The sequence below is a fragment of the Lissotriton vulgaris genome, chromosome 1_1, assembly GCF_964263255.1.
Source record: "Lissotriton vulgaris chromosome 1_1, aLisVul1.2, whole genome shotgun sequence".
Lineage (NCBI taxonomy): Eukaryota > Metazoa > Chordata > Amphibia > Caudata > Salamandridae > Lissotriton > Lissotriton vulgaris.
Window position 1 is genome coordinate 2019261337 of NC_141685.1, and position 14152 is coordinate 2019275488.

The 14152-nt window shown below is 41.9% G+C and overlaps 1 protein-coding gene across 2 annotated transcripts in view; it reads left to right on the top strand.

Moving 5' to 3' along the window:
- Window positions 1-7889, top strand: part of LOC147751543 (guanylyl cyclase inhibitory protein-like) — a 245096-nt gene extending 237207 nt beyond the window's left edge. For both annotated transcript variants that reach the window (XM_086938729.1, XM_086938721.1), the window contains exon 5: window positions 7320-7889. In XM_086938729.1, the coding sequence (XP_086794855.1) occupies window positions 7320-7501 (182 nt within the window). In that variant the 3' untranslated portion in view covers window positions 7502-7889. The remainder of the gene's footprint in view (window positions 1-7319) is intronic.
- Window positions 7890-14152: the final 6263 nt, after the last annotated feature.

The window sequence follows — 14152 nt, forward strand, 5'->3', positions numbered from 1 at the left end:
CATAAATTCTGAATGTTAGCACTCTAGTTGCACATTAGATCACTGTAGTAAAGCTAATGCTCACCAGGGACGTCTGCTGCTGGTATTCAAAGTGCATGTTTCAGTCTGCATGTCAGAATTTTTTTTATAAAATAGAAGAGGATTTGAGAAGTCACTCAAAATGATCCCTAATTTTTCTTTCTGAAGCACTAATCATACTTTCTATGGCAAAATTAACCCCCTCATGTTGTTCCTTTTTAAATTGAGTGTTTTCAGACTTACCACTTCATTCCAATCAAGATGGCTTCTGGTGTGCCATACTTTTGTCATAAGTAAGACTGTTAGCGCTCTAGTTGTTCTTTAGAACACTCTGGGACATTCTGTCATTGGGCTATACTTGGGGTACATCTGGGTGATATTTGGGCTACATTTAGGCTCTTTTGTCTCTGGTGGCCATCTTGGGAGACTGTATGTCAGAATTTTTTATTGAAATTGAAGAGGGTTTGAAAAGTCACTCAAAATGTGCCCTAATTTTTCTTTCTGCAGCACTAATAATACCTTCTATTGCATAATATACCCCCTCATTTTGTTCCTTTTTAAATTAAATGTTTTAAGAGTTACCACTTTATTCCCATCACGATGGCTCCAGGTGTGCTATACCTTTGTAATAAGTAGGACTGTTAGCGCTCTAGTTGTTCTTTAGAACACTCTGGGACATTCTGTCATTGGGCTATACTTGGGCTACATCTGGGTGATATTTGGGCTACATTTGGGCTCTTTTGTCTCTGGTGGCCATTTTGGGAGACTGCATGTCAGAATGTTTTAATGAAATAGAAAAGGATTTGAGAAGTCACTCAAAATGTGCCCTAATTTTTCATTCTGCTGCACTAATCATACTTTCTATGGCAAAATATACCCCCTCATGTTGTTTCTTTTTAAATTAAATGTTTTAAGAGTTACCACTTTATTCCAATCAAGATGGCTTCAGGTGTGCCATACCTTTGTAATAAGTAGGACTGTTAGCGCTCTAGTTGTTCTTTAGAACACTCTAGGAGGCTGCAGTAGAACACAAAGGAATCAACTGACAGTCTCTGTCCTTGTTGGATGTACATGTTTTACTGAGAATGTCAGACTTCATTTTCACATGACTGAGAAAGATAATGTGAATTTACAGAAAATATGCTTTCAGTTTAGCTTATAGATCCCCTTCCAAACCACTGTGGGAAAATCATGAGATATTAGTTTTCTTTCAAACAATATTCATGATATCACAGCAGAAGGTTTTTTCACATGGTAAAATCACCTTAGAACCCACCACAATTCCTAAAACGAGTATGGTACCATCAACAAATGATTTATAATGTAACTAAAGTCCTAAAACCCTCTATTAACTACAATGCTTTTTAATGAGGTGCTATCATGTATATTGGTCCCAAGATGGCTGCCAACACTTCTTGGATGAAGTGCTGACAGCCAATCAGATCAGATGTGTGGTTAGGCTCCGCCCAGATATATATCTTTTTTTGAACCTAAACTACTCAAAATCCACTGGAGCACATATATTGAGACCTAGCAAAGGCACATCGGGCTAACAGTCCTTACAATTTTGCCAAGTTTTGTGCAAATCCATTCAGCCGTTCGAGCTAAAAGTGAGGCCAACCGCCCTATGGAAATTAACATGGGAAAAACGCGTTTTGGGACCCCCCTTTTTTCTCGGCCCCCCCTTGATGAAACCCCCCCAAATTGTCAGGGGCTGCTCAGAAACAATATGTTCAATTTTCCTGAAAATTTCAGCCAATTCCGTCCACAAACGCCAAAGTTATTAGACATAGAATTTTCAAAAATCCCATAGAGAAAAAATCCTAACTATATATACCTACTGGCGACCGCACTGCTTATGACCTCACATATTACATCACTCGTGGCATGGTCAGTGACATCACTCATTACAGCATTGTTTACATCTCAAATGACATCACTGATGTCTAGTGACTCTGAGTGTTTAACACCTTAGCCGCGGCCGTTATTTTGCGGCAGTGCGGCGGTTCCGCGGAGTGGGTGGGCAGCGTCGGCCGTTGGACATTCGCAGCACCAGCAAGGTAGTGCTCGCGACAGGCAATGGCTAACGGCAGCAGGGAAGGGGCTAAAAAAGTTTATGAGTGTTAAGTATACCAAGTTGTATTGGTGAATCAGTAGGTGTGTAAGTGCGTTTACAGATGATTCAGTGGATGCGTTACTGACTGTACAAGTGAGTGATTCTGTGTCTCAGTGAATGTATGGTTGAGTGACTAGGTTGTGTGAATGACTGTATCAGTTTGGCAATTGGTATCTAAGTGGCTGTACGGGTTGGTAAGTGGGTACGTGAGTGGCTGTATGGGTGATTGGTTGGTTGTCCGAGTACCTGTATGAGTGTATCTGTGGGTAATGGGAGGGAGTGTGAGACTTCCTGCATGGATGAGTGAGTGGATGAGTCAGTGCCTGTATCGGTGAGTGGGTCTGTGAGGGGCTGTATGGGTGACTGAGTGGGTGTATGGCGGTACAGGTGAGTAAATTGATGTGTCAGTGGTATATGGATGAGTAGCTGCATATGTGAAAGTCAGTATAGGGGAGTGTTGGGAATATATGAGTGACTGTATGCGGACTGAGGGGTTGCGAGAGTGACTGTATGAGTGAGTGTGAGCTTGTGTCAGTGACTGTATAGGTGAGTGTGTATGTGTTAGTATCGATATGAATAAGTTAGTGGGTGTGTGTACAACTGTATTAGTGAGTACTTGGCTGTGTAATTGACTCTATGCGTGAGCAATCACAGTCTCATATATGTAACTATTTGTATGGAGGAGATAAAGTACTCGCTGTCATACAATATAAAGCTATTGTAAGTCATTGAGGAGTTCAGTAACAATATTGAGGAACGAGGCCAAAGGTTTAGCTCCTTTATAAGGTCATGGAACTCTAGGGAGACTTCCAATGTCCTTCTAACATGCCGCAGGAGGTATGTTATTCCTAATAATACATGGCTACACATTTACCCTTCAGTCAAATCCTTTGTGTATAGCTCCTTCATTTGAAATAGTATGGTTAAAGAATAAAGGTAGAATTTGTAGTGCAAAATTAAACACATTATACATTTGTTGGAAAAGCATATTAAAATCAAATAAAAAAGGTTGCAGCTCAGAATGAGTGCTAACACATAGAAAGATTATTTACTATAATGAACTATGTATAAAAATTCAACGCCATTAAGCTCTCCTTGTTGCTCATCACTGTTCATTTTTAGAAATGCTGTTCTCATTTTTCGTTGTTTGAACTCCTCCATGGCATGCTTTTCGCCTTCGCAGCTGGCTCTGGCCTCAGGCATTATGACATCACAACTCAACTTTTAATTATTATAGTTTACCAGCTACGACATGTTCTTGTTGCAGCTGAATAGAGATGACACAACTCAACTATAATAAGGATATTAGAGACAGTTGTTTTTGTATAGAGGAATTATAATATTCGATGTAATAAAATTATTTTTTTAAATCTAATTTCAGCCATAACTGGAATGTCATTTTCTTTTTAAGTATAGGTGGAGTGTCTTTTTAAATATGTATATAACATCGTATTATTCTTGTATTCTGAAAAGTGTTGTGTTAAATACTTTACATATTACAGTAGTTAACGATATACAAACACACCACTTATGACTTTTGTGGCTATAGAATAAACCATACTCAGGCAGTCTTTAACTTTTTAGCGATAAGGCTTCCAGAATTGAACAAAAAGGCTCCCTCTATGCAGCCCAGCACATTCTTTGTATTCTTCAGTCCTGTGGGTCACATATGTTATGTTATGTTATCTTGTCTTATCTTATCTTTTGTTATATAGCGTAACTTGTCATCCGGTAGGTTATCCAGGCACTGGACATTTTTTGTTCTGAAGTTGCAGTAGTAATAATAATCAGTGACAGTGACAGATTCAGTAGACCTATAAGAAAAATAGTTATCTAATCTTGTATCCTAGATATATTTGTAAGGGCTTTGAAAACGTCCTACTTAAGTGTGGTGCAAAGTGTGAGTAATATGACCTGTCAAAGTAAAACCAAAAGTGCATAAGTCAGAGCTTCTGGTATACCTGAGTCTTCCTGTCTCTGCTTGTCTATAACTCTGTTAGCGTTCTGCTAAATCCTTAGGTGGAGGGCAAGTCATAGATGTACTCCTCCCCCAACAGTTCCTAATCTACTCCTCAACCCTGCAACAGACTCCCCAGCAGAATGAATGGTACTCAAGCTCCGACTCCCAAGACGCACACAAGCACATCTCCAAATTCCCTTCCCCAGGCCATACGGGGAAACAAAAATCTGTTGGTCTTCCGTAAACTTTTAAAAACCCATTTGTTTGGATTGCTACTATAGCACAGCGGACTGACCCTATGCAGTTCTTCTTTTAATTTCAGCGCTACGAGGCCTCCGGGTAGCTAGGCGCTATATAAATATATTTCCATTCATTCATTCATCCTTCCCTCCTATGCCAGCACTGATCCTCTTTGCCTACTCAAACTAAGAATTATTATTCTCTCTTCCTCGCTCACAGCACATGCTGACTGCCTACTACCCAGTCACATAAACGGCTTTCCTCCGTTCTTGCTGTCTACAGCACACATCCACTTTGTTGCCTTCCCCCGGGACTTATCTATTCCATTTGCCCATTTGTCTATGTTATTGAAGAACAATTGCCAACTTCCATCAAAACTGTCTCAAAATAGTGCAGAAATGGATAATGACTCAATGGCATTAAACCCGAGATTTTCAATCTTGGCGGTGAGAAACAAGAGACTGCACTATTATTTGACTCACAACCGTGAGTCTCACAATCCCCTCCCATAATGTATCAAGAATGTGCGAGTGGTCTTTGACAATGTACTCTCCATCAGGACCCAGGACAATGCTGAGGTGAAAAGTGTCTTCTTACGCTTTCATTTCCCATATGTGATCCTGCTGCTGCAAATGTCCCTCAATACACCTTGTATTGACTAATGTAATGGCGCCTATACCGGCCTCGCATCCAGAACTTGGAATAAATTGCAAAGAACTCAGCTACACTGTTTGCCTCATCTACTACCTGAAGGCGCCACATTCGAAAATCCCTTCGCTGTCTGTCCCTTAAAACAAAGGATTGAAATAAAAACCCTGTGCTTGGTTCATATGGCCCTGCACAGCTCACTGCCCATCCATCTTACAAAAACTTTCACTCAGCACTTCTAAACATGGCATCTTCACAACCATGCCATAACTGATACAGTTTGGGAGAAGAACACAGCAAAAAAGAAGGTTGCACCCTTTGGATCTCTCTCACATCTATTCTCTGTGAGAAAAACTATCTCCTTGTTTTCCACAAACACCTGAAAACCCACCCATTAAATTCCTTCATCGGCTGAGATTTCTATCCTGCATTCCTATAATGCCAGTGTTCTTTAGCCTCTTCTGGTCTCATAAGTGCCTTACAAAAAAAAAAGTAAAAAGCCTACAAAAGATTCATGTTAGAAAACTGCTTTACCCAAGTCAAAGAAGAGAGAACAAATTGCTGTGTTTGTAAAAAAAAAAGGGATTTCAGGGATTAGAGCCGTTCTCTTATTTTTTGCTGTAATGTATTTTAATTTTGTTTACAAAGAATATAATGAGAATGTTTGAATCTTCATATGAATGGCATTCCAATGAGCAGTACCTGATGGGCAGTCCTCCACAGGAGTAGCCAAGGTATATTGCATACAGGTGCTTGTAGATTTTACACGCATTAGTATCTGTTGTGTTTGCTATGCCTTCTTATTCCACTCACTGGTATCTGAAGGGAACTTTATGAGTCAGTAATTGGAGGGCATATCATCGGCCAGTAAATTCATGAGTCTTTACAGGATGGACATCTCATAGGTTGGAAGGATCCATTGGATGTGCCTGCAGGTCCTTTAGTGTGATATTTTATTGAATATATAGAGACTGGTTCTAATTCAAGCACAGTTGAAAACCTTGTTGCTAGTTAATCACTATCCAGCAGCCCAAATTCAGGTAGCTCACCATTATGTGGTATAAAGGTGTGGTGAACACATCCTCTTAAATACTTGTGGTGCGTCAGTGTATGATGAGAGGTTAGCGGTTTCTCTGAATTCTGTGGGCCATGATCTGATAGAAATAGCAAATTTTTATTTTAGGGTGCCGCATCTGATGAGCATATCATGTGTTGAATTTAGTGAGTATTTCAGGCGGAGTTGTATCAGATTTCATGTTCCAGTATCCGATGAGCATTTCTAGGCAGAAGACCTCTTTAAAATGTTACCAGTCAATATTCAACACGTTTGCAAGTTTATCTTTCATTTTATATTTGCTTAGTTGTAAGTTATTCTGTTTATTTCCTGTTTATTTCCTGTGAAGAAAAGGGGATATGTTGTACCTGGTTTCTCCTCCTTTCTAGTTGCTCAAGCCAGAGTGAATGTGGTGTATGCGTGGAATGTTGGAGTGCGTGATGTCAGAAAGTTTAGAATGTGAGTGTGCCTGTGTGTCTGTGGAATGACAGTTGAGGAGTGTGGGCTGAGCTACTAACATCTTGCTCGGCTAGTTCAAGTGTTGGGAACTCAAAGCACAGTTGACGTTTCATGGTTAGAATCCGATGTGATTTCATGACACAACAACGTATAGATCTTTCACAGCACATTATCTACTTTATTCACTAATCTGCAACCAATCCCACCCAGGCCTGTGTGCCACAGTATTTCCAAAACATCAGAAGAGAAGAGAGGTAAGGTAAAAGTCTCCAGATAGTGGCATTATTTTTGGGAGCGAGAATTTGTGGCACAAGTAACATCGCTTTTGTCGCGCAGGAAAGAGTCGAAGCAAGAAATGGATAACACCTGAAAAGAATGTGGCTTTGTCGATTCTTCCTGGTCATCATGTCACTCATTTTTTCTCTTGAAGAGTGGCTTTGTGAGGATCACCTGCTGTTCATTTTGAGCAGGTGCTGCTGAATTCATTAACGAGGTTCTTTGGAGGCCCCTGTCACCTTCTGTGACAGTTCTAACGCTTGACCTCCTTGACTACTGTCACCTCTCAAGTCCACTGTGTCTCATGTCCATCACAATGCAGTACATTCAGCACTAGAATATGAGCACTTGGATAGTTTTTTCCGAAGGCTTTTAAGTTTACTTGTGCATTTCCTAGTGAAAGCCTTTCATAACAATGATGAACAGAAAGCAGATGGAGTGGTCAAATCACAAAAATGTGCAGCCCCAACCTTTCACCACATTTGACTGCCCCAGAGCAGTTTAAAATAGACATTCTATGCCCTAACCCTTCATTCATTTCGTTTCAGCTCTGATCACCGTCCAGGAGTTTATTGAAGGGTCCATGGATGACGACTGGGTCCGTGAAATGCTGGAGTGTGACCCAAATACCATCGAACTCAAAAGAACTGAAAACTTTGTCAAGCTACAGAAGAGCAGTTCACGCAGGACCCTGGGAACACTGCCATCACAGAGCAACTTCAAAACGTAATGATAGACCCACAAGAGCAGTTCACTAATGTTCTGATTGGCTGGTCCACCGATTGATACAGCGATTGGCTAATATATGGACTAACTGTCCGACTGATGCACTGATTGAATGACTGACTAATCACCTGAATGACTAATTGTTCAACTAACTCACCTATTGACAGAGTGAATGAATAATGAATAAATGAGCGAATGCATGAATGATTCTCATCCAACACATCTGAAATCAAAACACTGTTCCTTTGAATTATGTGTTCTTATGAAAAGCAATTTTGCGCTTCAGAAAGGGAAAATGAATGAATTAAACATTTTATTCGATGAATGTCTCTTTAGAATTTAAGTCTGAGATGTTATTCGACTCTAGTCCTGTATATTTAGCACAATGTTTTTCTTTATATGTTTGGCTGCATAATATGTCTGAACATAACTGTTTAAATGCTCATGAAGAGTAAAATATTGAAATAACGCAGTTCTAAATCCTGTGATGCCACCCCTGCCCTAATACAGCTTTCACGATGACTACATTTCTTTTATAAGTAACTAACGTTTTTAAACCTTTCTATTTCTTTTACATTTTTCATTTTCAGTCATCCTACGTTTAACGAGCGATTTCCGTGCCCTCGAGTTATCAAGTATCCAAACAAAGTTTTTGAATAGACAATGTTCGTTTTTCAAACTGTTAATAAGTCCCGAATAAATAAGGCGAATGTATTTAAAAGTTTACATTTTCGTTTAACTTTAACAGCACTTATGTGACTTCCCGAACGAATTCCATTGTATCAAGCAAAGGTTGGTGGTTCGTTCCATGTGGAGAGGGCAAACTTCAGTAGACACACCTCAAATTTGTGGAATTGTTTTTCTAAAGGACATTGGTGAAACATAGATGAAATATAGATCTGACATTAGCGAAGCCTTATTCTTTAGTACTAAATTATGTACAGGTGCAATTTAATTTTAATGAAAAAAATAACAAGTTGATGGGTTGAATGCTTGAATTAATGTCAGCCACTGGCAATCCTTCGGGCTGCATCCCAATTCATCATTTTTCGCCCACGATCCCACCTCATTTTTGACCCAGCCATATGCAAAGCAATCTCGAACCTGCTCCTCATGGCAACAGTCCAGCCCAAACTGTCAGGACAGGTCCTCTCTGAACCAGAACACATGCAACCCAGGAGAGGTATACCCTTATAGGGGTCTTCAGCCAGGCACAGCTTGGTTCCAGTGACACAGTGAGCCCGGAGCCCACTTCTTGACATACCCGGCACACTCAGGGAGTCAAATAAAAATACAACAAAGTGACGGATGGAATGCTTGAATTAATCCCAGCCCCTGGCAATCAGGGCTGCATCCCAATCCATTGCTTTTCACCCATCAAGCCACCTCACTTTGGACCGAGCCATATGAAAATCAGTCTTGACCCTGCTCCTCATGGGAACAGTCCAGATTGAACTGCCAGAACAGGTTCTCCCTAAACCGGAACACAAGCAATCCAGGAGCTTTTTGCCCTAATTAGGGCTCTTCAGCCAGTCATAGCTTTGTTCCAATGGCACTGCGAGCCCGGGACCCACGTCTAGTTATACCCGCCGCGCTTTGAGCAGCAAATGCAAAATGCACCAAGGTGATAGATGGAAGGTTTGAATTAATCTCAGCCACTGATAATCAATTGGGCCGTATCCCAAACGTCATCTTTTTCCCACCATGTTAACTCCGTTCGGACCCAACCCTATGCATATCACTCTTGACTGTGCTCCAATGGATACAGTCCAGCCTGAACTGCCAGGACAGGTCCTTCCTGAACCAGAGCACAAGCAACTCAGAACTGGTTTCTTCCTTATTAGGGCTTTTCAGCCAGCTATACCTTGGTTCCAGTTGCACAGTGAGTCTGGGGCCCATGTTGGCCATTCCCAGCGCACTTAAAGCAACAAGGTGCTGTATGGAATGCTAGAAAATCTCAGCCACTGGCAATGTCTCAGTCCACATCCCAGTCCCTCACTATTCCCCCGACATGTCCCTCTCAGTTTGGACCCAGTCATAGGCAAATCAGTCTTGACCCAGCTCCTCATGGGAACAGTCCAGCATAAGATTAATTCAAGCATTCCATCTATCACTTTTTGTGTACTTTAGTGTGTTGCCCTAAGTGGAGCGAGTATTCCATTTACGTGGGTCCTATGCACACAGTGTCACTGCAACAAAGCTATGCCTGTTTGATGAGCCTGAAAGAGGGTGAAATCAGTCCTAGGTTGCTTGGGTTCTGCCTCAGGGAAGACCTAGCTCTGCAGTTTGTGCTGGGCTGTTTAAGACTGATTTGCATACAGCTGAGTCTAAACTGAGATGACATGGTGTGCAAAATTGTATTGTATTGTATTGTATTGTATTGTATTGTATTGTATTGTATATAGTTCTTGTATAGCACAACTGCCACCCTACAGGTATCCTGGTGCTTTTTGAGAGAACCTAATCAGATGGAGCTGGCCGATGGCAGGGCTGAATAGTGGGTACTGAAATCTCAGATTTTGGCAGATAGCCAGGTCTTTAGGCTCCTTCTAAAACCTATCAAGGAGTCGGCTTGCCTGATGTTCTGGGGCAGTTCAATGATCAACAATGATCTGGGATATGGTCCGAGTAATTACTAGTGGGTGAGATTGATTCAAGCATTTCATCACTTTTTGTATACATTAGTGCAATTTAATTTTAAAGTATAACTGCAAAACACATTTTGATTTTGAGCATGAGACTGACAGTGCAACACTTACAGCAAATTTGTATAGTGCGAGAAATCCACATGGGCTAGGGGGGGGTAACGCAGGTCTCTGCAGCCCCTATGGTGCAAGGGTCCGCCCAACTCTGCAGGAAGCCCCCAATCTATCGAAGGTCAATTAATATATGTAGGATACAGGAAACACAGGGTCCCTCATTGTGTTCTGCAGGGATGAGAGAGCCAGCGGTCCCATCTTAACGCCTGAGCCAGTAGAAAAGAGGAAGAGAAAGCCTAACAACAGGACACACTCAAAACCACATTCGACTGAGAGCACACACGGAAGGGGGGTGGGCCCATTAACAACAGACTCAATGTTACGCTAACTTAAATAATTTTTGGAAAAGCATTTAAACCCTATAAAAGAGCACCTATTTAACACCGAAAAAAGCCTGGCAAGGCTAGTACAACCCCTAGCAATACCACCTCCATCAGGATGCTATGGGTGTCTAGCTCCAAATTCTCTGCCTGCGGCCGTCACTAGTAGCATGCTGACTCGATGGAAGGTCAATGGTGATTCCACAGACCCTAGCAATGCAGCAAAGCCTTCACGGCAGGACTTAAATAAAAATACACAGCAGGCACAGCAGAAACATGACGGTGCAAGAGAAACCAACATTGCCATGGCCACCACAAGTAAGGGGAGGGCTGACTACACAGTGAATAAGAGCATGCTGCGAATCTCCCAGCGACCCAGTGCATCTACAAAGAACTCTAAAGTACAGGAAGGAACCTCCTCTACCACTACCTTGCACCTTCTCCCAGAGCATTGGCCCTATGTTGTGGTAATGCCCGGGGTGCCCTTTCTGAAGGACTATCAAACAGAGACATGGGAGCAGACATGGAACACTTTGTACATTGGCTTGGGGCTAACAGGAGTTTTAAGCAGGCGGATGAAAAATACATTTTAATGGTCAGATGAATAAACTGGGTTGGTAATTCCCCCCAGAATAACCCTGGAAACTGCATTGTAGTGATCTTCCGTCGCCCAACAACAGTAGAACATGTGCTGGTCCAAAAGTCCTGATGGTTTCTTCCAAAATCAGCTTTTGCTACACTCCCTCTAGGGTAATTCTATAGACCTCCTCAAATGGCACCTTCTAGTTCCTCATGTGTTTCCCATCAAGAGTCTTCTTGGAGCTTAGCAAGCAGTAACATATACGTACTCCTGGCTGACTCTAGTAAGGTCGATCGTCCCGGTGGACATACACCCACGCATCCTGACTGCTAGCCTCAAGACTGTGAATTCAGAAAATCCCGATGCCTCGCCCACAGAGGCAGAGCTGGCCCCAGACTTTTCAACATTGTTCTCAATCTCGCTGCGCCTTGAGGAGCCTGAACTCCCCCAGGTTCTTAGCAATCCACGCCCATTGTTAATTTAAAGTTGGAATATTGCTGGTATTCGTTCAAAGATCTTACTCCTAGAGTGGCAGTCATTTATAAATACCTATGCGAGATCTTGTTATTTCAGGAAACATGGGAAACAACCCCTATTGTTTGTGATGGTTTTGCTTGCTTTCCTTCCCCTAGCGTATGATCTAACTCAGGAAGACCATCCGGGGGGTTATCAATCTGGGTAAATCTATCACTCAAAGGAAGAACAGAAGCCCTCGAGGTAAAGGATGGAAACTGTCAAGCAGTGGTGCAGAAGGGGGGCTTGGATTTACATAAAGTGAACGTCTATAATAATGATTTTCCTAGTAACCCTAATAAAAGCTTCCAAGCTGTATTTGATTATATCTCCACTCTAGTGGAGAGAAAGGTAAATGCAGGGTTCCAGGTACACATCTGTTTGGCAGGGGACTTCAAGGCCAAACTACCAATTAAAAGCAATGGTTCCAACACATTGACTGATGTGGGAGGGGATACACGGGGTAAAGAGCTAGAGGCATCATTAGATCTTTCAGATATATACACACTGCTTTACAGCTAGCCAAGTAGGGGTAGTATAAGGATACCAATGTTCAAAGGCAGAAATTGTGCAACGATCATAGATTATATATTCATATCCTGAAACCTGACTAATAGTATAAATTGCACCTCTTAATACCAAACCAATTCAGCGATCACAATCCTATTGTAGTAAAATGCAATATCTTACCCAGAGAAAACACTGTATTTGCAACAGGCTGCGGTCAAATATGCCCATCCTCCAATAATATGATAGTATGCTGGAAATGGATGTATGTCGTTACTACGCATTCTTTTACAACGCATGCCTTTACCACGCAACTTTTACAACGCAAGTCGGTACAACGACTTGCGTTGGGGGGCGCTGGATAGTGAATAGTTTAATTTACTATTCCAACTCCAGTCCCCGTGGATAGTAGGGAAGGTTTTGGATAGTAAATTAAACCATTCCCTATCCTACAGCGTCCCCCAGCGCAAGTCATTGTAATGACTTGCGTTGTAAAAGTTGCGTGGTAAAGGTAGTGCATGGTAAAAGTTGCGTTGTAAATGCTGTTCCCCCTGAAAATTGACTGACCCTTAACAACTCCTGGAAAAGGTAATCGTAGAGAACACTGCCCTCGCAATGGCCTGTTTGGAAGTGCACAAGGAGCAGGGCAAGGTAGTTAGTGCCTTCGTGGACCAAGAGTGAGAAGATTAAAACAACTCTTAGCCAACCTCTTGGGCCAATGGCACCCAGCCCCTGGTGGTTTGATCACACATGCTCATTTTCCAACCCATTACTACGTAGAGCTCAACCCTAAAGATCATGAAGGCTGACCCGTATGAGGAGAAACTATAAAAACATGGTCTGGTTTAGAAGAAACGAGGTGATCTCCCAGCAGTGGACGGTTCTATCTGACAAGGCCCACACTAACGACAGTAATTCATTTTGGAGAGCAGTGGCAAGTATGCATGCTTTTGATCAGCCGACGACCACCATCAGCCGTCACTTAGAGAGTGTATCACTTCACGAAAATATATTCAGATAACCCTGTGAAATCCTTTTTTTCATCAGACCAACCCTCTATTTTATTTTAAAATTGTAATTTTACTTTTAACGAAGTAACCATAGCAATGGCACAGAACGCTGGCAGCAAATCACCGGGGCCTGAAGGAGTCCCTATTGATTTAATAAAATGTAACCGTCACTATGGGCTCCTCTGATTACAAGCATTTTAGTAACATGACATCTTCCACCATAGTTCCTATTTTTTAAAAAGGGGACCGGGCTAAGCCTTATTGCTATCGCCCAATCTCTTTAATCGATATACCGGTCAAAATATTGGCCCGTGTTATATATAATAGGATTTCAGACTGGGTATGTGAAAACATAATTTTGGATGCATGCCAATATGGCTTTCGGGCCGGTATTGGCACAGTGGAGCAATGCTTGAATCTAAATCTGATAATTGGCAAGTATATGGTGGCCAAACAGTCCAACCTTTACCTGGGATTCATGGATTTATCCATGGCCTTCGATTGTGTAAATCAAAACAAGCTTTGGCAGCATTTCCTTGGTATCAGAATGGAAGTGGCCATGTCCCCATACTTGCCGCGATTCATGCTAATACCCCTGCCAGAGTGCGTTATGGCCAAAACGGTGAATTGTCAGACATCATCAAGACACATCGCGAAATTTGGCAATGTTGTGTGCTTGCACCGTTATTATTTATTCTTTACATAAACGATCTGAGCACTCAGTTGGTAGCTAATACCCTAGACGTCCCAAAGGTAAATGGTATACCACACCCTGCACTTCTGTATGCAGATGATGCAGTTTTAATGGCCCGTACTCCAATAGCACTAGGAAATTTAGTCAACACTTTTGTGGAGGTCATGTCAAATTTGGACCTCCTAACGAACTTTGGTAAATCTTACATAATGGCTTGTGGGACTAAAAGATGCTTTGTTTTTAAAATAGCTGTCGGTCAAAATGTTCTGGTG